This window comes from Notolepis coatsorum, assembly GCF_963971535.1.
Source record: "Notolepis coatsorum genome assembly, chromosome: 10".
In the NCBI taxonomy this organism is placed as follows: Eukaryota; Metazoa; Chordata; class Actinopteri; order Aulopiformes; family Paralepididae; genus Notolepis; species Notolepis coatsorum.
This window is the reverse complement of record NC_140174.1, coordinates 84,134,180-84,158,229: the sequence shown is the minus strand read 5'-3', so window position 1 is coordinate 84,158,229 and position 24,050 is coordinate 84,134,180. Positions and strand designations below refer to the sequence as shown.

At 42.0% G+C, this 24,050-nt stretch overlaps 1 protein-coding gene across 1 annotated transcript in view; it reads left to right on the top strand.

Moving 5' to 3' along the window:
• Nucleotides 1-10,087: 10,087 nt before the first annotated feature.
• dpysl4 (dihydropyrimidinase like 4) overlaps nt 10,088-24,050 on the top strand; it is a gene marked incomplete at both ends in the record, with an annotated part of 180,158 nt that continues 166,195 nt past the window's right edge. The window contains one exon of the mRNA XM_084322447.1: nt 10,088-10,426. Coding sequence (XP_084178573.1) covers nt 10,088-10,426 — 339 coding nt within the window. The remainder of the gene's footprint in view (nt 10,427-24,050) is intronic.

Here is a 24,050-nt window from a genome sequence, read left to right as displayed (position 1 = left end):
CTCCATAACCCTGCTCCAGGGCAGTTGCTGATTTTCAGCAGCTATATTGGTCACCTCACTATGGTGATGTTATGCATGGAGGACAATGTTCCATGATTTCTTAGTCAAGAGGCAACAACGTGGTGTCCACAGTCCAACCTGGACAAACTCTATCTATATGGCTCTGGTAAGAGGGAGCAACATGGTGTCCACAGTCCATCCTGGACAATCTATTGCTCTCCTTTATGGCATGATTGGAGTGGCAGATTTTTAGCCATTTCCACAACAATCAACGTTTACAGTACATACAGTATAAAACAAAAAAACACTGTAGATTCTTTGACAATGCTATTCACATGGCTTTAACTAGCAGACAGACATGCTTCACTTTTCATGGTATTGTTGAATTTGTCATGATTATTTTTGGTATTGGAAGCTGGCTAACCCTAACCCTTATAAAAATAGTGAGTCAGGTATTAATTAAATACACATGTGCGTTCCAATTTATTTTTTAAATGTTCTGTGTTTTAGAACAAACAGAGAAATAAAACAAACCTGTAAACCTGACAAAACATTTTTGTGACTGTATGACAAACCGGTCAGGACTCATTTGAACATTTTCACTTGATGGTGGTGCTAGAGGAAAGGTCAAGGGGTCACCAAAATCAATAGGTTTCTTCTTTTCTTCTTTTGGAGACATGATAATATAATATATAATAATAATGCAGGACCTGTTCAGAGGTCTTTAATTGGCATGCAATTATCCTCAACGTTTAGCGATTAGCACACACGGTTAGCACACACACACACCGGAACACACACGCATGCATTGTCTCTTGTAGGATCGCCGATGCGATTCGTCTCTGCGATTAACCCATCCCGTCCGCGTGTTGCTTTTTAACAGCGGAGGAGTGCAAGAATGTGACAATGTGACCATGTGACCGCGGCAGCGCGAGAGAGCGGCAGTGCGGAAATAGGCTGTCTATTGCCATTCTCTAAGACAAACGCTAACCTTAACCAGCTCCTTAACAGCGCCTAAACTTAACCTTTCTAACCTTAACCAACTCCGAAACAATGCCTAACCTTAACCTTAACAATGCCTAACCTTAACCTTAACCATAGAAAGAATATTGCCATTCTCTAAGACAAACTCTAACCTTAACCAGCTCCTTAACAGCGCCTAAACTTAACCTTTCTAACCTTAACCAACTCCGAAACAATGCCTAACCTTAACCTTAACCTTAACCATGCCTAACCTTAACCGGCGAAAGAATACACGTTAAAAAATAAATAAATAAAGAAATTGATGGGATTCAAACTTGAAACCAACAGACCGCAGGACCGCAGGACCGCCGCGCTGCCAGGTGAGCTAAGCTTCGAATGAGAATCATGGCGGTTTACGGCTAAATAATGCCGCAAGCTCTGCCGCTCCGCTCTGCGGTTGCCACGCCTGCCGCGGGGCGTGTCGCAGCCAATCAGGGAAAACGCGGAAGCATTCGGCGCACTCCTCCGCTGTTAATAAGCAATAGGCATCCCGTCCAAGACCGTTGGAGACATGAATGTGCACAGCAAATTTCATGGTAATCCAGCCTTTCCTTTTACTGATTACATAACTGCCTTGGCTGAGGTAAAAGGGCACAAAACAGAAAGTTAATTAAAAAAGAATAATAATTAAATATAGAGGGTATTACAATAATAAATAAAATATAGATGGTATTAAAATAATAAATACAATATAGAGAGTATTACAATAATAAATAGAATATAGAAGCTATTACAATAATAGATCAAATATATAATGTATTACAATAATACATAATATATAGAGGGTATTATAATAATACATGAAATATAGAGGGTATTATAATAATAAATAAAATATTCAAGGTATTACAATAAGAAATAAAATATGGAGGGTATTACAAGAAGGACATCTTATGAACTTACTTCAAAGATTGGGTGCATTGAAAATAATGTTCGGCCCAGAGGGGTAATACTATCCACATACTAAGTTACTGTAAGATGACATCTTTTGTCACAAAAGGAAAGTGACAGTTTGTCTCTTTAACTATATTTTACGTTTTCCAAAGAAAGAACATATAAAATAAAAAACAGTCAAGCGGTGGATTTGGGCATTTCCACTGTAAGTATGCATCTATATGAGTGAAGTAAAAGTTAAATCAGAATATTTTTTTGTGAGATGTTTCTGGTGTCTAATATTGAGGGCTCTACCTAACGCATAGAAAATAGACGACAAAAACAACACATTTTAGACAGGAATAAAACATGTGATCTGATCTGAAGGCAACAAGCTGCATTACAGGTACAGGGGTGTAAAAAGTACCCAGAAATTATACTTAAGTGAAAGTATGGGTACCGTCTCAAAATCGTACTCAAATAAAAGTCAAAGATTGGCTGTTTTTAAATAAAGTGCGGCTGCAGGATTAATAACGTTAACGTTAGTTCGGCCAGAGAAACAAATATAATTAAAATGGTTGGACCTGCGAGATTTGTACTTTCTACTTTGTAGGTCTGCATTTTAAATGTAATTGAGTAAAAGTACAAGTATACAAACCTAATAATACTCGAGTAAAGTACAAATCCCCCAAAACAGTACTTAAGTATTGTAACAAAGTACAATTACTCAAGTATTTTACACCCCTGCACAGGTGTCACTCGTATCTGGATTTAGACTCTAGATTTAGACTCGAGAATTAGACGGTTACACAAGGTCATAGAGTTGATCCTGATTAGTATTAGGATTAGGAGTTGGATTGGTACAGTAGTTAATCCAAAATAAAATAAAAACACATTTACCCTGGCATGCTAACTATCCATCCAGATGGTTTCGGTGTGATTATTATTAATAATGAATGATGAACGGGATGTAGTTTGGTAGAAAACAGTTCCTACATGAATCTAAGGGCGCGTTCACACCTACTCTGTTTGGTCCACTTTAAGTGGACCATGGTCCCTTTAAGTGGACCATGGTCCCTTTAGATCGATAGTCCGTTTGGTTTGTACAGGTATGAACGCAAACCGAACTATAATGAGGACCAAACAACCGAACCATGGTCCTCTTGAAAAGTTGGGACTCGGTTCGTTTCAATCGAACTATAGTACCTAATCCAGGAAGTACAGTAGCCTACTCCTCTCTAGACTGGCGCCGCACGCGGACAGTCTCTCTCTTCCTCCCTCTCCTCTCTAGACGCAGTCTCTCTCTTCCCCTCTCTCTCTCTACTCTAGACTCGCGCCGCGCGCGGACCCCCAAACTCTCCTCTCCTCTCCTCTCCTCTCCTCTCCTCTCCTCTCCTCTCCTCTCCTCTCCTCTCCTCTCCTCTCCTCTCCTCTCCTCTCCTCTCTAGTCGACTAGCGCCGGCCCGTGCTCATAATAGTATCTCTCTCATTACGCTGCCGGCAACTGATTACGTTTGTGAGTGCTATAGACTAGTCCAATAGATGCGACAGCATGTCCTTTGTTTACAAATTAGATCCGCACCAAACAGGGTAGTGTGAACGCAGACCAAATTAAACAATGTATCATTTTCACATTTGGTGCGGACAAATTAGAAAGTCCGGACTATCCCTGGACTTTCAGATGTGAACACACCCTAACTCACAACAAGGTCTTGAGTAACCGGGTCATTCCAAAAGAGACGTTGAGTTTTTCAAATATTTTTGGTGCTTTAATCTTCTGTATTGTTGCAGTGAAAGGGTTAACTGTTTGGTAGTGTGGTAGTGAAAGGGTTAAGTGCCACAAACTGAGTGCCATTCAACTCCACTGTGTTGGAGTGATGGCAGACATCTCTACAGCAGACATCTCCAAAACTAGGCGCAGCACACCGGAAAGATCTTTAGCTTCTTTAACCCTAACTACTCTTGTACATAACTCTTGCACATTATTTAACATCTTTCCCTCAGTTTCCAGCGGGTTCTCCTGTAGAGGTGCTCTCTCTCCCCTGAGGCATGTGGCATGATTCAAATTGTATGCAACCTTATATAATCCTCAGGTATGGCCTTTCTTGCCAGGGTTTATGGGTAATTTGGAAAATTAATGAGCTGGAACGTGACTGAGAGGAGTCCTTCATTTGAACAGGGTTAGGATAGGATTAGGATTAGCTATGTCAGTACGTATATGTACAGGGTATAAACAAATGTTTATTACAAACAGGGCTACATACTACGTATACGGTGGGATCAGTCAGTCTGAAATCTTGCCCAAATTGTTTCCAAATGTTCAGAGAGCACAACTGTACTTCTACTTTACTTGGGACAGCAAGAACTCAGAGAGGCAGTGTTCTGTTTTTATGGTATAAGGTCACAACTTGGCAACTAACCCAATACACCCGACACCACACCAGGGAATTCTAAGAAACCAGGTCTTGGCAACATTAAGTATTTTTATAACACTGTACAGCCAATCAGGTGTTTGTAGATGCCTGGGCTCAGATAATGAGGTTTCCTCCGAGCAGTCATGTCATCACTTTTTACATAGAGTTGTTCCTCGAAGGCCTAATGCCATGTGACTCAGATGATCTTCTTCTACAAGTGTGCAGGGAACTTCATGCTCTCATGTGTATACCGCCACCTATAGGAGCTCTGATGTATTATTGTAATGAGGTTACTGAGCCCCATCACTCGTACCACTAGTAGCAGGCTCATTCTGGATTTGCTTCAGGTTTTCAGCACAAAAATGCTGATTTGAAACATAATTCTAAATGTTTGTTCTAAATAAAATTCTAGTGTTTGAGTTTCGAGGAGAGAGTTTAGTGGTAGAGTTGGCCACTGAATAGACACCTCCCCCCAGGGACGTGCACAGACATTTGGAGGGGCTATTGCTCTAACCTGGAAAAAGGCCCCCCCCCCCCCCCTTTTATATATAAAAATATATTAAGTATAAAATATTTTCGCCACTCAAAAGGGCACTTTAGCGTGACATTTCTCAACTGTGGGGACACATGGTCAAGTTTAGACCATTGGAAGGGCACCAATGGGGCACGTCCTCTCGTTTTCGCCACACAAATTGGCACTTTAGCGGGACGTTTTTCAACTGTGGAGGCACCAGGGGGGGCAGCAGTGTCACTGCGCCTTCTTGCCCCTCCCTGTATTTGCAGCGGAGCTGCTTGTTCATTTTGTATGTAAAAAAATTAAAGAAAAAAAGGCTCTCCAGAGGCGCAACTCAGCCAATCAGAGTAAACGGGCTGTTGCCCGGGAAACAATAGCCCATACCTGTGCATATCCCTGCCTCCCCCCCAACCTCAGTGTTTACATGTTACTGAACTACCCTCATATTTAGTCAGCCAACCAGCAAGTCAGTCAGTCTTGGTTTCTGATTATTGTATGAATGTTACAGCTCCTCACATTAACCCTAATATTGTAAATGTTACGGCTGCTCACAATAATATTGTAAATATGTTGTCTAAATGTTACAGCTCCTCACACTAATATTGTAATTACTGTATGTTGTCTAAAAATAATGTTTCAGCTACATCCTCAATCATATCAAATCTTCTATGCTGGGCTTCAGTTATTCCAGGGGCAAACAGTATGTATGTATCCATGCTAAGTGATACTTCAGTATGTGCTCTGTTAGTATGCAAATACTGTACATGAAAGACACTTGTGTGAAGACTGAAAGGACCAATGTTTGAAGTATGGAGTGGATTGTTGCTAACTGATCGTTTCAATCCCACATTTCTTTGTGTCAGGTAATTTCCTATGTCATTTCCAGTTCCAGGTCATTGAAGATTTATTTAACAAACAAAAAACAACAATATACTGGCCAGTGATGCATACTTTGTGTGTTTTTGGCTAAACTGACATCAGTATATATCCATCAGTATATCCTCCAGATGACAGCTAGCAAATGGAAACAACTGAACTGTTTTCTTCTTCTGGTATTACTAGTATTATGTCACTTCACCTGGGTGTGCAGGTCCTCCAAGTATGATGTATGTAGTATCTTCCATACTCCATGTACTGAGCAGTGCGCTGTATATACTTTATGCATGTAGTACATACAAGTAATTCAAAAGCAGCACATTTTTCCAAACCTTTTCAAGTATTTCACTCCCCTTCAGTTTTCAAATTATATTCTTGCTAACCCTGACATCAGGTACTCTAAATGGTGCCAATAGTTTTATTTTCTTTTTTTCGCCTGTCAATCATTCAGTCTGTCAGTCGGTCTTCTCATTTAAATACAATGTTTTGTCTGAAGGTTAGAGTTAGCAGTGTCTCAGGTTAGGAGGTAGAGTGGTGGTCTGGTAATCTGAAGGTTAGAGTTAGCAGTGTCTCAGGCGGTAGAGCGGTGGTCTGGTAATCTGAAGGTTAAGGTTAGTAGTGTCTCAGGGGGTAGAGCAGTCATTTGGTAATCTGAAGGTTAGGGTTAGACAGTGTATCAGGAGGTAGAGCAGGTCCAGACGGCCACTACCTCCTGAGACACTGATGTGTTCTATGGTGGTGGAGCCCAGTACAAACCTTTCAGCGTTTCTCTCTCTCTCACTGTCTCTGTAATTCCCAAAGCACACTTTTATGAATGGAGGTATCTGTGTCATTACTACCAACAAACACACACACTGGAACAGGTGGAGAGTAAATGTGAAACCAGTCTGAAGATGACGTAATTTAGAGGATTGTGATGAATACACACAGAGAGAGAGAGAGAGAGAGAGAGAGAGAGAGAGAGAGAGAGAGAGAGAGACCATGCTGCTAATTGTTTTGATGGGTTAGGGTTTGATGTGTGCCCAGTGAACCATTGATTATGTCAGTGATGTGATGAACTGAGCCATGCTCAAATGCCAGAGGGCACACACACACACACGCACGCACGCACGCACGCACACACACACACACACACACGCACGCACGCACGCACGCACGCACGCACGCACGCACACACACACACACACACACACACACACACACACACACACACGCACACGCACACGCACACGCACACACACACACAGCCTACCATGGGGACAATAGATCCTGCCTGGCTACTGAGAGACAGAGAGAGACATGCAGTGGCGCTGTCTCAGAAAAAGCTAAGACATGGCAATGTGACGTCTCCAGAAATAGGCATCTAACGACATGAATGAAAACACTTTCAACATACTGAAGTAAACACTGAGCAATGTACCCCTTCCCCTGGTGGCCCTAAAAGACCAAAACAAAACGGAAAGCCTTGAGAAACAGAGAGACAGTCACCTCTCACCTACATTTACATTTACATTTACATTTAGTAATTCAGCTGACGCTTTTATCCAAAGGGACAAGTTATGTACAACAAGTAAGCAGGAAGGGTACAACTCTGGCAGCTAAGGTTAAGCAGTCTAACTTCATTCAAGTGTTGAACTTAAGTGCTACAGTCTTGAGTGCATAGTAGTACTGTATATATACATAATTAGCATAGTAGATAGTAATATAGGCATGGTAGATTACTTAGTAGCAAAGTGCATATGGTAACAGTACAAATGTTTTTTTATTTAATAATTTTTTTATTTCAGATATTGATTGAAGATGTGTGTTTTTAATCGACAGTAGAAACTTGGGCGGGTTTCAGCTGTCCTGACTGTGATGGTTTCAGCTGTCCTGACTGTGGTGGTTTCAGCTGTCCTGACTGTGATGTTTCAGCTGTCCTGACTGTGGTGATTTCAGCTGTCCTGACTCCTGACTGTGGTGATTTCAGCTGTCCTGACTCCTGACTGTGGTGGTTTCAGCTGTCCTGACTGGTGGTTTCAGCTGTCCTGACTGTGGTGGTTTCAGCTGTCCTGACTGTGATGGTTTCAGCTGTCCTGACTGTGGTGATTTCAACTGTCCTGACTCCTGACTGTGGTGATTTCAGCTGTCCTGACTCCTGACTGTGGTGGTTTCAGCTATCCTGACTCCTAACTGTGGTGGTTTCAGCTGTCCAGACTGTGGTGGTTTCAGCTGTCCTGACTGTGATGGTTTCAGCTGTCCTGACTGTGGTGATTTCAGCTGTCCTGACTGTGGTGGTTTCAGCTGTCCTGACTGTGATGGTTTCAGCTGTCCTGACTGTGGTGATTTCAGCTGTCCTGACTGTGGTGGTTTCAGCTGTCCTGACTGTGGTGGTTTCAGCTGTCCTGACTCCTGACTGTGGTGGTTTCAGCTGTCCTGACTGTGGTGGTTTCAGCTGTCCTGACTCCTGAGTGTGGTGGTTTCAGCTGTCCTGACTCCTGAGTGTGGTGGTTTCAGCTGTCCTGACTGTGGTGGTTTCAGCTGTCCTGACTGTGATGGTTTCAGCTGTCCTGACTGTGGTGATTTCAACTGTCCTGACTCCTGACTGTGGTGATTTCAGCTGTCCTGACTCCTGACTGTGGTGGTTTCAGCTATCCTGACTCCTGACTGTGGTGGTTTCAGCTGTCCAGACTGTGGTGGTTTCAGCTGTCCTGACTGTGATGGTTTCAGCTGTCCTGACTGTGGTGATTTCAGCTGTCCTGACTGTGGTGGTTTCAGCTGTCCTGACTGTGATGGTTTCAGCTGTCCTGACTGTGGTGATTTCAGCTGTCCTGACTGTGGTGGTTTCAGCTGTCCTGACTGTGGTGGTTTCAGCTGTCCTGACTCCTGACTGTGGTGGTTTCAGCTGTCCTGACTGTGGTGGTTTCAGCTGTCCTGACTCCTGAGTGTGGTGGTTTCAGCTGTCCTGACTCCTGAGTGTGGTGGTTTCAGCCGTCCTGACTGTGGTGGGAAGTTTCTTCCACCATTGTGGAGTGAGGACCGAGAATAGCCTGCTTTGGTTTGATGACCCCCCCAGGAGTTCGGATAGGAGTGGGTCTTAGAAGATGCAGAGCATAGCGGTCTTGAGGGTGTGTAGTTACTGTAGAGACCATTGACCAGAGGTAGGAGGGAGCCGTTCCCCTCGCTGCACGGTATACCAGGTCAAGGACCTTGAAGAAGAGGCTGATCCTTCTGATGTTGCGCAGGAAGAATCTGTAGGTTCTGGTTGTTGAGGCGATGTGAGCAGAGAAGTTCTTGGCGGTCAGGGACGGAGCCACTGTGATTGGAAGGTTGGTCAGTGGGGAGGATCGGACTGGCAGGTGAAGTAGCTCAATTTTTTCTTAAGTTTGAGGTGATTGGTCGTCATCCAGGTGGAGATGTCAGACAGGCAGATGGAGATCCGTTCAGAGATTTGGGTATTTGAGGGAGTAAAGGAGATGATGAGTTGAGTGTCATCGGCATAGCAGTGATATGAGAAGGCATGAGAAGTGATAATGTTAAACCAGAGATTTGGTTTAGAGATAGAAGAGGAGGGGTCCAAGGACAGAACTCTGGGGGACACCCATCTGTAGGGGCTAGGGGGCTGACAGGGTGCCTCTCCATTACAGTGAGGACTCTCAGACAGGCTCCTCTCATCTAGCCACCAGCACCTTTCCCTCTCCACTCCAGATTCTCTTCCTTCCCATCCTTCCTGTCTGTCCACTTCAGAACCTACAACCAAGACTCCACTCAATTCTCCACTCTCCATTCCCATAGTCTCCTCCTGTCTTAGTGCCTGACAGTGAGATTCTACCCTCTGCTTTGAACCATAGTATATAATATAAGATAAGATATATAATAATAAGAGAGTATATATCTACTACATATAGGTATATACTGTAGCTGCATACAACTGACTGCTATAAGACTGTACTATATAATAACTATCTGACTCCTATCTGTCATCTCTCATTACTCCTCTGTTGCTCCGTTGGTCTTCCTCTTCTCAGCATGACCTGATTTTAGCTCTCTCCCTCCTTCTCTTCTTGCCCATCCCCTCCTCTTCTGTCATCTTCCCCATCTCTTATCTCTCCATCATTCCAGACTATTGTCGCATTTATTGTCGAGCTGAAACAAAGGACTGCTACTGAACATTATCTATCTATCTATCTATCTATCTATCTATCTATCTATCTATCTATCTATCTATCTATCTATCTATCTATCTATCTATCTATCTATCTATCTATCTATCTATCTATCTATCTATCTATCTATCTATCTATCTATCTATCTATCTATCTATCTATCTATCTATCTATCTATCTATCTATCTATCTATCTATCTATCTATCTATCTATCTATCTATCTATCTATCTATCTATCTAAATGGCAGAAAAGAAGTTTTTACCAAAGGACGATGATAATTCTTCCTTGTTGTCCAGATTGGGGACTGAATCCCCTAAACCACGGGTGAAGTTTGGAGGGATGTTCTGTAATGTTGAAGGAGCCTTCGAGAACAAAACCCTCAACTTTGAGTCTTTCAGCCCCAGCAGCCAGCGGCGCGCAGCTCGGACTCGATCCGAAGATCTGTATGACTCCTGCAGCGACACGGCCAGTAACTTCTCCTCTGCCAGCCAGACACAGAGAGGGGGGGGACAGAGAGCAGACACGGGTTCTAGAGGAGGACAAACGATTGTTTTTCCAAGAGGACACAAAAGGAAAGAGGTAACTGACAGCTTTGTTCTAAAATAGAAATAACAGCGTTGTCCTAATCTAATCTTATTAAAGACCAAAGCAGGTTGAGTAGGTATTTAAATATAGAGCTTATTAATTAAAGACCAAAGCAGGTTGAGTAGGTCTTTAAATCTAGAGCTTATTAAAGCCGAAAGCAGGTTGAGTAGGTATTTAAATCTAGAGCTTATCAAAGACCAAAGCAGGTTAGGTAGGTATTTAAATCTAGAGCTTATCAAAGACCAAAGCAGGTTGGGTAGGTAAATCTAAAGCTTATTACAGTAAAGACCAAAGCAGGTTGGGTACAGTAGGTCTTTAAATCTAGAGCTTAAAGACCAAAGCAGGTTGGGTAGGTCTTTAAATCTAGAGTTTATAACCCCTGAAACTAGACAACCTCTGGTATATATTGTTTACAACCGTCATGGAGGTTGTAAGTTGTTGGTTAGAGGTTGTCTAACTTGAAGGTTAGACAAAATCTTGACGAGGGGGAGCATGACTCTCTCCTCAAGATATCTGAATGTAAATGGGTTCTAAGGGTACCCATGACCTCTCTCCTCAAGATATCTGCATGTAAATGAGTTCTAAGGGTACCATGACCTCTTACCTCAAGATATCAGAATGTAAATTGGTTCTAAGGGTACCCATGACTTCTCACCTCAAGATATCGGAATGTAAATGGGTTCTCATTAGGGATGTCCGATATTATCGGCCTACCGATATTATCGGCCGATATCGGTATTAAAATGTGATATCGGAAAATATCGGTATCGGTTTTCAAAAAATAACAATATATATATATATATATATATATATATATATATATATTTTTTTTTTTTACATTTCTATAACCTTTATTTACCCAGGCAAGCAAGTAAGAACAAATTCAGATTTTATTTATTGTCAAAAGTATGCATAATGTTGTGTTAATTCCACAACAAGAGATATGTAATGTTAATTACCTGAAATTATTCCATTTTTTGGGGGGGGAAACCCTACATATATCGGTATCGGTTGATATCGGTTGATATCGGTATCGGAAATTAAGAGTTGGACAATATCGGTATATCGGTATCGGTAAAAAAGCCAATATTGAGCATCCCTAGTTCTCATGACTCTCTCCTCTACAGGAATGCCCACTGTATGCTAACCCCATGCAGTTTTGTGCATCTTTTTGCATGAAGTACAAATGTGTTATTTTCGCCTTTTCTAAAAAGGGTATAGGGTCCCTAACCAGTCTTGGAATTGGCTACGACTGGAAATCCGAGACTCTTGTGGATCCAATGAGCCCAGCTGTATTAATATGTGATGATGTTAGTCCCCATAGTAGCAATTTTTTTTTTATTAGATTAGATTAGATTCAAATGTATTGTCATTATATAGTACAGTACAACAAAAAGAGGTTTAGCATCTAACCAGAGTGCAGATGTAACAGTAAAGTGCAATAGCAATATACAATGTGCAGGTGATTAAACTGGATATAAAATATATAAATGAGTACTACTGAGTAATAGTGCTAATCAGATGTATGTAAAGTACAGTGTTATTATGTACAGTGATACATGTATAAATACACTATGGTAGTAAGTCATACTGGCCAGCGGTATAACTAGTAAGAGTAGGTAAGGGATATGTACCTATATAGAATCTACACGTATGTAAAAAGGATTATATGCACGTACAGTATACATTACAGACAGATGTGGATAAATATATATATAGTAAATATAAATATATAAATGTGTATATGGTATATACAGCATTCTTGTACATGCTATCATACAGGTATATGGGTAGACTCTAGTTTGAGGTAGGTAGTGATTATTATGATTACAGTGTAAGGCAGTTGTAGACAGTGAAAGTAGTAGGCAGGTATAAATTGAGTATAGGCCATTTTCAATTTTCAATTTACATTTTCAAAGTTTGTATAGTATGGGTAACAGAGCCTAGAGTATATGAAAATGAGAGCCTAGAGTATAGGCAATGGGGTTCAGAGTTCAGAGTGTATATCGTATGGCTGTCATTGTGGTACAGAGTTCAGCGAGATGACAGCTGAGGGGAAGAAGCCGTTTCTGAGCCTGCTTGACTTGGAGTGGAGGTTCCTATAGCACAGGGGTAGGCAATTAAGTTGGGCAGAGGGCCAAATTTTTTCCAAGCCATTGTATGGGGGGCCGGAAACAAAAACAATGGCTAATTTAATATATTGATAGTGAAAAAAGTTTAACTCTGTGACAGACCACCTTATAACTAAGACATACATTTGTGGCAGAGGCAGATAATGGACAAAATAAATGAGCTGCATAGGTGGCCTAATAAACTGTAAACGACATACACATTTGCACTGAACATTATACCTTTGTCTGTTTGCCATTTTATTATAAAACCAGAGACAAGCGCCTCTCTCTTATCGGCCTATCTTACATTACACGCAACCAGGGGCGTAGCTGGGGGGGGGGGGGGGGGGGGTAGATTAGGATGATTCTAAGGGCCCAGCACTGGGGGGGTCCCAGAGAACACTATTATTATCTTTTTATTAATATGGTTTTATTATTATCCTAAAGTAAGTTAATGTAGATGACTCAGAAGTATAATTGCCTGTATTAAAAGAAAAACGTCACAAAAGAAACAAGCAGGTGTTTTTTTAAGTTTCCATAGATTGTGACTCCCCTGCATTTCTCTAACAATGGTTTGATCTACTGCCTCACGAGTCCCACCCACAACAGTCCATCATGCAGCCAGGTGCTGCCGGCTGAGTGCGTGTGTGTAAAGACGGTCTGTCATTGGTGGTGGTGGCAGGCAGACCTTTCATGTAAGTTACAATGCTCAATACAATAAAACACATTTATAATCATCATCTTCTCTTAATTTTCGCTGCTTTGAATTACAGGTCACAGTCTTTATGTTAGCTAACGGTGTTGTCAAGATCCAGACCTCAGGCCCCCCCCCTCTCTCTCTCTCTCTCTCTCTCTCTCTCTCTCTCTCTCTCTCTCTCTCTCTCTCTCTCTCTCTCTCTCTCTCTCTCTCTCTCTCTGCACTAGTTGCCTCGGTCTCTCTCTCCCTCTAGCTCTCTTCCTCTGTGCTCGCTCTCCCTTGCTACCTCTGATTACAGATGTGCAAACAGCTGCCACTCCTTGTCTCATCAACTCACAACTATCATTTTCCTTCAAGCATTGACTTTCATATTTTCCATCATATACCACTTTCTGATTTCATTTAATTGGAAAGAAAATAATGATAATAAAATAAGAATAAAGTACTTATATCTGCGTTTACAGATGAGAAAGAGACCCAAGAGTTACAGGTAATGGGATATCAGACAGCTTAAAGTGTAGGATAACATCCCTAGTAAAAAAAAATGCTATAGGAATCTCTATACGTTTTTGGAACCCTATAGCAATCCTTTAGGATCCCATAGGATTTTGAGACAGTTCTGTGCTCTATATTGCAGGAAATTGCACGTACAGGTGTTCATTAAATTAAAAACATTCTGCCATGGAGGTGGTCGTGCCGGACCCACTCCAAACCACCCCTTGCCTGCCAGTTACTAATCTTGCACCCCCACTTTCAACTATAACTAGGCGGCACAGCAGCGCACCAGCAGCTTGCAGCTTGAACAGACTGACAGGAAAATGTCCTCAGTTTGAGTCAAATTTACTCTGCGAAATGTACTGTGTATATCGAAGCAGGGAGTGATTGTATACTACAGAGCACATCAAAATGTAAGTGTCTGTCAACCTAATAGTGTGCTTGAGTAGACTTTGTGTGGGAGATGGGATTACAGAGAGACAGGACAAGTAACAGCTTTTGTATGTTGAGTATCAGAAAACATTGTCACAAGAATAGGGGAAAATATGCCTAGCCTAGTGCGACTCAAGGTTCTTTGGTAGACTAGTGCATTGGTTCATTCATTGAAGATGAACGCAATGCGACATCCTTTACTAGGCTCACCCACCAACAGTTCAGGTGCTGAACTGCTGATCCGAATGTATAGGTAAAAAACATATTATGCGTTTTCATCAATAAATACATGGGAAGGAAGGATGAGTGAGAGAGATATGTGTTTGTATGTTCTATGTTTCCTGTTGTGTATTTGTAGAATTGGGCAAGATAGGGGAGGGAAAATGGGTGGGAGGGAGGGGGGAGGGTTCGTACAACGTCCTTGAAATGCTTAATACTTGTATTTTGACACAAGGTAGCGCTAATTGTCGGAGATTGGCTTTGAGCCATAAATATTGGATCCGACTAAAGGTGTATTTTTTACTCTTTATTAATTATTATTATTATACATTTTTGCTATAGAAAACAGCACTTAAAAGTGAACTGTATCCCTTTTATTTTTTGATTCTCTTTTTTGAGAAAGTCCTTGAATCAATTTTGCAATGTCTGTGGGAACCCAGGAGGGAGGGGGGGAAGGGCGAAAATACAAAATATGCCATTCAATGTGTAATGTATCCAACTGTACCTTTGATGACTAATAAATAAATGTTTAAAAAAATAATAATAATAATTGGTAAACAAACGTAATGCTGAAAATATACACTTTACTGTATATCTCGGGCTTAAGAGGTTAACCCTGTGAGGCCCAAATTAAAAGCAATTTCAGAGGCCAGAGGGTGGGACATATAAACACATTTACTATCAAATAGCTGTGAGGATTGGTCCGTTGCCGCCACACACTTCAAAGGGTCAAGTACCAATTACCGTCACGCACCTGATGTGTGTTGTAATCAGCTCACCTGAGCCCTTCATATACTCTGGGGTTCTATCATTCTTTGTCGGGGAAGAATTAGGGAGGGATGGGCGTAATGGCATAGTTAAGAGTGCAGAAAGGATGAAGAGGGGAGCAGATAGGATAGAGACGGAGACGGTAGTGATTAAGTTTGAGGGTAAGGTTGTTCCTAGTGTGGTGTTTGTAGGGTATAGGATGTTTAGGGTTAGGGAATTTGTTCAGAGTCCTCTTAGGTGTTATAGGTGTCAGGAGTTTGGCCATATAGCTTTTTCATGTAAGAAGGGACAGAGGTGTGCTAGGTGTGGCGGGGAGCATGACTATGGGAAGTGTGGAGAGGGAGTGAAGCTGAAGTGTTGTAGTTGTGGGGGGGAGCATAGTGTAGCGTTTAGGGGGTGTGAGGTGATGAAGAGGGAGGTAGTGGTTCAGAGTGTTAGAAGGGAGGGTAAGTTATCGTATGCGGAGGCGGCTAGGAGGGTAGGACAGGGAAGTCAAGATAGGGTGCAGGGGTGTGGAGAAGGGCGTGTGGCAGAAAGGGTAGGGCAGGAGGATAGAGAGAGGGTGTGGGAGGAGAAATTGAGTATTGTGGCCTTCGTGGCAGGGGTGGTTAATGTTGCGGCAGAGATTGAGGGTAGAAATGATAGAGTAAGGATGATTGTTAGGATAGCGGTTCAACATTTGGGTATGGTAGGTCTGACATGGGAGGAGGTGGATAGGGAATTGAACAAGGGGGCTGAGGGTGACCAAGGACTCCACAGTCAGCCAGAAGGGGGCAAGGAGTGTCTCGCAGAGGGGGGCTCAATTAGGTAGTAGCAGCATTAGCTGCACTCCATGGAGGTGAGGGTTGGGAGTTAGTTAGAAGTTGAATTATACGTGATTCAGAGAGTGGGGTATATAGTATGATGTAGATGGACAGGGATGGTGAACGGTGTGGTTGTAGGTAATTGTTTTGTAGGTTAGGTAGTTAGAGTAGGGGTTAGAGAAGGGAGAATGGAAGACTGGCCCGATTTCCGGGTCGGTAGGTGGCGGTAAATGCCCCAATTATGGTGGCCGTCCGCCGTAAAACACCAAAAAGAAGAAGAAGATTCTTTGTCGGGTCGTTTTGGATTACCTCTGGATGCTGTTTGTTCCCCCCGTGTTGTACCTCGTCTGTTTTTCTTCAGGACGTCTATGGAAGTCGCCGCTGTTGCTTTTCTCTGTCATCCGTTGGAGCTGTGCCTCATTGCCCGCTTTGCGCATTTGCGCCTTGGTGAGTTTTTGGAACGAACCTTTTGGATTCTCTGTTTTCTGTGTGTTTTGGTAACACTGAAGATTTGCCGTTTTTGTTTTGTACTGGACTCAGCTAAACTTGTGTGTTGGTAACACTGAAGATTAAGTCACGTGTGATTGTACTGGACTCTGCTAAACGTGTGTGTTGGTAACACTGAAGATTAAGTCACGTGTGATTATTCTGGACTCAGCTAAGGAGGACTGGACTGCCTTTGTATTCCGTTGGCTGTTTTGTTGACAACTCTCTCTCTCTCTCCGTTCCTCCCCGAGTTGGAGCCTTGAGTAGCTGCAGAGCCGCAGAGGCAGTGGCGCAACGCTGCTTCACCCTCTCTACACCGAGACGATCTGCAGAGCCGCAGGCTGCTCCGCCCATAACATTCCCCACTTGTACCTTTTGTTGTTTCATCTATTCCCTGTTACTTTGGAAATAAATACGCCCTGGTTTTTGGCTAAATCTGAACTACCTGTCTGTGCCGTGCTGTTGGGGTTGGTGTCAAACCATAACAATAGCATTGTGAGGCTGAACAACAGGACCAATTGACTATACATGTGCTTAATTTTTTTTAAATAAACATTCTTAAAAAGAAAAGAAAAAGAAAATACATGGCCAAAAAAGAATTCGCTCGCGCACTGACGAGCGCTCGCTTGTATTAGGGGCCCATAAGGATTCTTTCAGGGGGCCCAGAATCTACAGCTACGCCCCTGCACGCAACCAATGTGTCTATCTGACGGCCCTTTCTGTGGAACGCACTGGACTATTGAGAAACAATAGGAATTTTCCATTGGTTCTCGCAGTCCATGTGACCATTTCTAGCATTTCCTTTGGCTATAGTGACAGACATAGATATATGATAAATGGATAGATACAGCGGATTAGATGCAGTCCAGAGAAAACAACCAATCTAGATATTTCAAGATTCTATGCTTTACATCCGCACATTCTCTGAGAGATGCACTAAACTTTGAGATGACAATCGATTCCGATACAATAAAGCAAGTCTTTATCACAAACAAATCCAAAGATATTTAATGTTTTACAAAACATGTCTACTGTTGCGCCCGGCTTTAGAGGGTTAAAATTCGAATAGTATTTTTTATTTAGTTAATAAATGTCTCATTGAAATTCCTTATATACCTAATGTAGCGCATCTTCTTGAAGCAGATTCAGCTTTTTTTGCTCTGATTTGACTTCAGTTTAATTGCATTGTTACTGTTCACATGTGTGGTGCCGTCACAGTCATATATAAGTAAAGATAAAGTTTGAATGACTTACTGAACTGATGTTTTAATTTCACACCACACATGTGGTGTGGCTTGTTTGTTATTTCAGCACCAGGCGCTGTCCACCAATTTTTTTCATGTTGAGCAAGCACTACATTGCACCTCGCTGCCTACCTGTTATTCACTCTCAACATGGATAAAACAACGTATAATAAGCATTCTTTAGGTGGTGGTAGTTTCTCAATTTGGACATTATAGCTATTCTGAAGGGCCCGATATTATTGCTGGCGGGCCAATTTCGGCCCGCGGGCCGCCTATTGCCGACCTGTGCTATAGCACCTCCCAGAGGGGAGGAGGGTAAACAGTCCGTGGGATTGGGATGAGAGATGTCCTTGACAATGCTGCGTGCATTCCTCAGACACCGTTTGTGATGAATAGACTCAATTTCAGGGAGTGATGTACCGGTGATGCGTTTTCACTACCCTCTGCTGTGCTTTCCGGTCTGAGGCAGTGCAGTTGCTGTACCAGACTGTGATGCAGTTGGTGAGTATGCTTTTTATGGCACACCGGTGAAAGTTCACCAGAATCTGAGGAGACCACATTAAGAAGAGACACTGGTGAGCTTTCTTGACCATTAACGAGGTGTTGAGGGTCCAAGAGAGGGCCTTAGAGATGTCGACGCCCAGGAATTTGAAGCTGGAGACATGCTTGACCTCTGTCCTTTTGATATGGACAAGGTGTGTACGTCAGCTCTAGTCTTTCTGAAGTCCACAATAAGCTCCTTGGTTTTCTTGGTGTTGATCCAGGATCCAGATTTCCAGGTTGTTGTCAGCGCACATCACCAGGTGCTGGACCTCCTCCCTGTAGGCCTACTCATCATAGTTTTTGATAAGACCCACCACGTGTCTTCTGAAAACTTGATAGTGGAGTTGGTGCCATGCACAGGAGTGCAGTTGTGGGTGAAGAAGAGGGAGTAGAGAAGGAGGCTCAGCACACAGCCTTGCGGGACACCGGTGTTCAGGGTGAGGGTGGAGGTGGTAAGATTGTCTATCCTAACAAACTGGGGTCTGTTGGTTAGGAAGTCAAGTATCTAGTTGCTGACAGAGGGGTTAATGTCGAGGTCCTTGGTTTCTACAAGGTCAACACGTTTGGAGGGGATGATGGTGTTGTCCCTATCAATAGTCTATGAACATTACGTGAAGTGGGCAACATGTTGTTGGCACAATTTGGAAATGTACAAACACAAACCATTATTTGTATCTTTTCGATAACGCTAAGGTAGCTGTATTCCAATGCAACACACTTTTTGTGGTAACATTACTATCCATAGAATTCTCCTTACTCTCTCATGCTCCAGTTTTCCTGCTGCTCACACACACACACACACGCACGCACGCACGCACGCACGCACACACACACACACACACACACACACACACACACACACACACACACACACACACACACAGACACACAGACACACACACACACGCCACATGGGATTTCAGAGAGACTTCTGTTTGAGCGAGATTTCAGTTTTGGTGGAAAAAACAAGCACTTTTACTGGACGTACGTTACCTGGTAACCAAATAAAAACAAGAGGGAGTTATTTTTACAGGATGACCAGAGAAATTTAAATATGTTGGACTTCAACAGATTTTCCTGGTAAAGAAAAATGGCAATTACAGAATAACAGAAAACCTAGCATTCAGTATTACAGACATTAAATTGCAGGATCCTTTCTAGAACTTTTGACAGTAAATAGACATAATATGTCTCCTTTAATGAATAATATATGATAATAAAGATAATGTAATTTATCTCTCTTTAACCTCTTAAGCCCTAGCCATATTTTCAGAAAATCCGCCTAAAAATACATACCTAAGTATATGGAAGATTGCTCCACTTCTACAAGGACCATTTGCATGTTCTTGGTATCTATAGGGACATCTATGGATCTCAGGGAATGTAGAATGTAGTGTCAGAAATATGTCTGTTACTAGGCTTGAGTAATTGTAATGAACCAAAGGAGAATATCAATTCTATTCTTTTTTTCATATTCTTTTTTTTATCTTTGACGGTGAATAACACCATGCTAAACATGACCAGACATGCCACTGAGCTTGTTCAGCACCTTCTTGAGATCACATGTACAAAAAATGTAAGCAAATTAATAAAGGGAAGATGATTAAACAGAAGGTTTTGTAGATACAGTACTGAATTCTGCCATCTGGACACATGCTATTTGAAATATTATTATAGAATATAGAATATCAGGCCTATAAATGACCTCTGCTCTTTCCAATGGCAGAGTTCAATCTGAATGTATTGCCGTATAGATTCACATAATCTAATTAACATAAACTATATCAACAATGCAAACTAATTTAGAGAACATAGACAATAAAGCCACATATGAAAGGAACCTGCCAACATAGTAATATTCATATCTTCAAACACAATGTAGGAGCAGCATACTCTCCCCCACTCTACTCTCCTCTTCCCCCTTTCCTTCCTTCCTCTCTTCCTCACTAGTCTGGTCAGTTTAGGCAAAATGGCTGCAAAAAATGATTAACATTTGAGCCAATGTTTTTCTGTTCATTTAGGGCCTGATGAACAAAAAAATGCAAGGAGCCCAAAACATTTGCTAGGCGAAGTCCCTGAAACGGCCACGCCCACTTTTTAGGCCTGGAATTTTGTATCTCGGCTCCTGGAGGCCGCAGAGAGTTGATTTTGGGCTCAAAGTTGCGGAAACACCACATTTATATTAGTGTTATGAACAAACATAGACTCTAAAACCTTTACTTTTTCAGATATTTGTGAAAAATCGCAGCCATTCCAAATTTCATCACAGAACTCTCCAGACATGATCCAGTACACTGAGTATATTGCCATGGAAGCAGTAAAGAACTGCATTGATGACAGCTCAGATAATGTTTTTGATCTTCACAAACTTGAGAATATTTATCTGCAGAAAATTGAAGACTTGGGCATCGACCAGATGTACAGATACCGAGATGTCACACCATGTTACCTGTTACCTGTTTATTGCACAATGTTGTTTTTTATTGGATTCTATTATATGTTGTACCACTGTATTGCACATCGTTGCGGGCAAGACCACCCGCATTTCATTGTATACTTGTATGCCGTGACAATTAAAACTCTTGACTTGACTTGACTTGATCTCACTTGACACGATTAGCTGACAAACTGTCAAACAGCCGCCTTGACCTAAATGTAGTGCTGAAAGAGCCAGGGGCGCATTACATTGTTATTAGGAAGGGTAGTTTGGACAATGTAATCAGTAACAGTGAGTTTTTGGATTCACTTTGCAAAGTCACAAAGGCTGTTCGGGATGCAATCATAAAGAACCGGAGAGACAGTCAAGGCACACAGCTTTCTGACTTGTCTACAGAAGGATTACGGACAAATAACAATCTCAAACTAAAGATGCTTATGTCACTACTTTGTGATGGAACAGCGAGATATCAAGACCTTCCGACCCACCTTGAACAAATGTGCCAGACCGTAAGCTTCAACACAAGGATCAGACCAAAAACCAACAACCATTCACAGCAATCGCAATCTGTCATCCGAAAGAGGCACGGATCTGTTGAAGAGCCTGTGAATGGACATCTGACACTGAAGCTCTATTCAATGAACAGATTCAAAAACTTGTTACAGATGTGGGATATTTGTGGATATCCTGATGAAGAATGTGCTCAGTCAACCGAGGCTTGGATAATAACAAGGTTTATTAACCAAACAGATAGAATACATAGAGAGAATGGCTGAGGCTCTCGCCCCAGGTGATCAGCTGAAATTACCCAGGTAAGAAGCCTTGATTGTGGTCGGGAAGAGCCCTTTATAGTTCAACAAAGGGGGTGTGTGGTCCCATTTGATAGGTCAGATGGGGGGGAGGGGGTACAGGTTTGGGGACACAGGGGAGGGGGGTGATTATTCCACAGAGAGGGGGGGGGGGCACAGGTAAAGGGAACACATGGGAGGGGGATATATTTACATGAGGATATATTATACCACAATACTCACTTTTCTTTCTTATAATGTGGGTGAGATTAATGTATAATATGCCAGGATTGTTTGGAACAGGTAAAAGTGGGGATAATAGTTTAAAATTAGAATTATTTACATACATGATTAATAGAATTATTTACATACATGATTCATGACATGATCGACTGGACTGCGGTCTGTGTTATTTTGATATCAGAGATGTGGGAATAGATATCACCCTTTTCTTTTATTAATCGCTCAAAATACCTATATCAATGAGTGGTCCTCATCTCTGATATCAAACAACAATTAACATAATCATTAGAAGCTATCGCTGTGCAAATATCTTGGCATACCTTCAGTCGTTCATGTCGTGACTCTGGGGAGCTAATGTGATCGTTTGTGCATACAGGCATCGTAATAAACCAATTAAATACATGCACTGTCTGTGTGGTCAGAGTGCCCAGGGTGAAAAAACAAAATTGTGTTCATAATTATTAGGAATCGGATTTACACATAAGGCTAATGTGTACAAAAACATTTTAACAACCGTTAACCTGGTGGTTAATAAAACTAACATGATTGATTATGGGAAACTGTTCACAAATATATATATATATTTTTGCACATTTTGTGATGATTCTTGATGAAATTACTTAGGATACAGTTGTATTTAATCTGAGTTTGAGTGTCCTTTCATCTGTGATTGCCTCAGCTTTGTTGGTCTTTACTTAGAATCAGGCAATTTTCTCCATTTCTTCTCTATAAATGAGGAGATAAAACGTCTTATGCATCGCTTCTGTATGTAATTCTAGTGCATATACTATCAATGGTTCACCATACAGGTGCAAAACAACGTTACATGTCCTCTTCTATGAGAGAATAAAACAACTGATTCTTTCTTGTTTGACAATACAATTTTGTAACCTAAGTAATTCTAATGTGATGTAATGTGATCATGTGGTCACTTCTTCCTTCAGCAATACATTTTAGCTCATTATTACTAACCATTGTTAATGCTTTCTCATTGATTTCTTTTCATCACATCCCTAGTTCATCGTTTTGCAGATACATACAATTGTGTGAAAAGTTTCCTGCTTGTGAAGGTATTAATCTGAATGATGTTGTGTCGTTGTTGACAAGGTGTTCTCTGTCGGTCGTGTGGCAGGGCCAAACAGTAACACATAAAAATTAAATAAATACATACAATAGACATTACCTTAGTGGCTAATGTGTCAAAATAAAATTGAAAACCGTTAACCTAGTGGTTAATATAAAAGGTGATTATGATAATCGTTATGCATTGTTCTGTGGTCAAAACAAACTTGGTGTCTTGGAACAATCCAACTGGTTCTGCCCTGTTTAACAATATAATTTTTCAATGTGACTCTGTGATCATTCCTTATTGTTATTATAAATTGGTTATTGCAATCTTATTGGTTGTATTTCATCATATTCTTAGTTCATAATTTTCTTGATACATATGAACTTTGTGAAACATCTCTTGTTTGTGAATCTGACAGTTGCTGCGTCGCTGTTGACCATCTGTTCTCTGCCAGGGATGTGTCCTTCTGTGGTGACCTGCTGTGTGTTGAACGTATCGTACATTCAGTTGATGTTTCTGTGAGCCTGTCGTGTGGCAGTAAGACAGTAAAAAGTAAATAAATACATAACAATTTTGGACAATGTGTATTCAGAAGTCTCTTCGTCCACAGGTCTCATTTGCTATGTGTCTCTTCTTGACGATGCAGTCGGGAATATTCACTGGTCGCCGTCCATTCCCTGTCAAGGGTCACTTGTCTGCGCTGCTCTCCATCACCACCACATGTCTGCCACTGTGCTCACGCTTGGCTCCCATCAGGCCCAGAGACATGGTGGTCAGGGCGTTTTTTGAATGTGTTGTGCTGGTTTCGCTGTCCTCTCCTCGTCATTGCGGTACCACTTGATGGAGGGCGAGGGCCCGCCGGTGTAGTGGCTAGTCAGTAGGACGCTCTCTCTCACACGGATGACAATCTTGTCATGGGAATCCACCTTGATGGTCGGGGCTTTGGTTCCCATCTGCAGGTGATGGGTTTGGTCTGCAGTGCCGGGGTGGAGGCCGTCAAAGTTTGATCTCCTCTTCGTCAGTGTCTCCTTGGTCAGTCTCCTTCGTGGTCCTCTGCTCCACTTTCTTGGGGATGTCTGTGGGCTGGGTTGGATGGTTCTCCCACGGTTGTTGTCGTCGCCTCTGGTTGTCAATTTTCTTTATGTGTCCCGCTGTGATTAGCTTGTTAATCTCAGCGCGGTACACAGTCTCTTGAGCGGGGTCTCTGGCTAGGCGCCGCTCTGTGTTCAATAGATACCGCTCCGTCGCTTCTTTTGGGGCGTGGAAGGTGGGCATACCCTCTC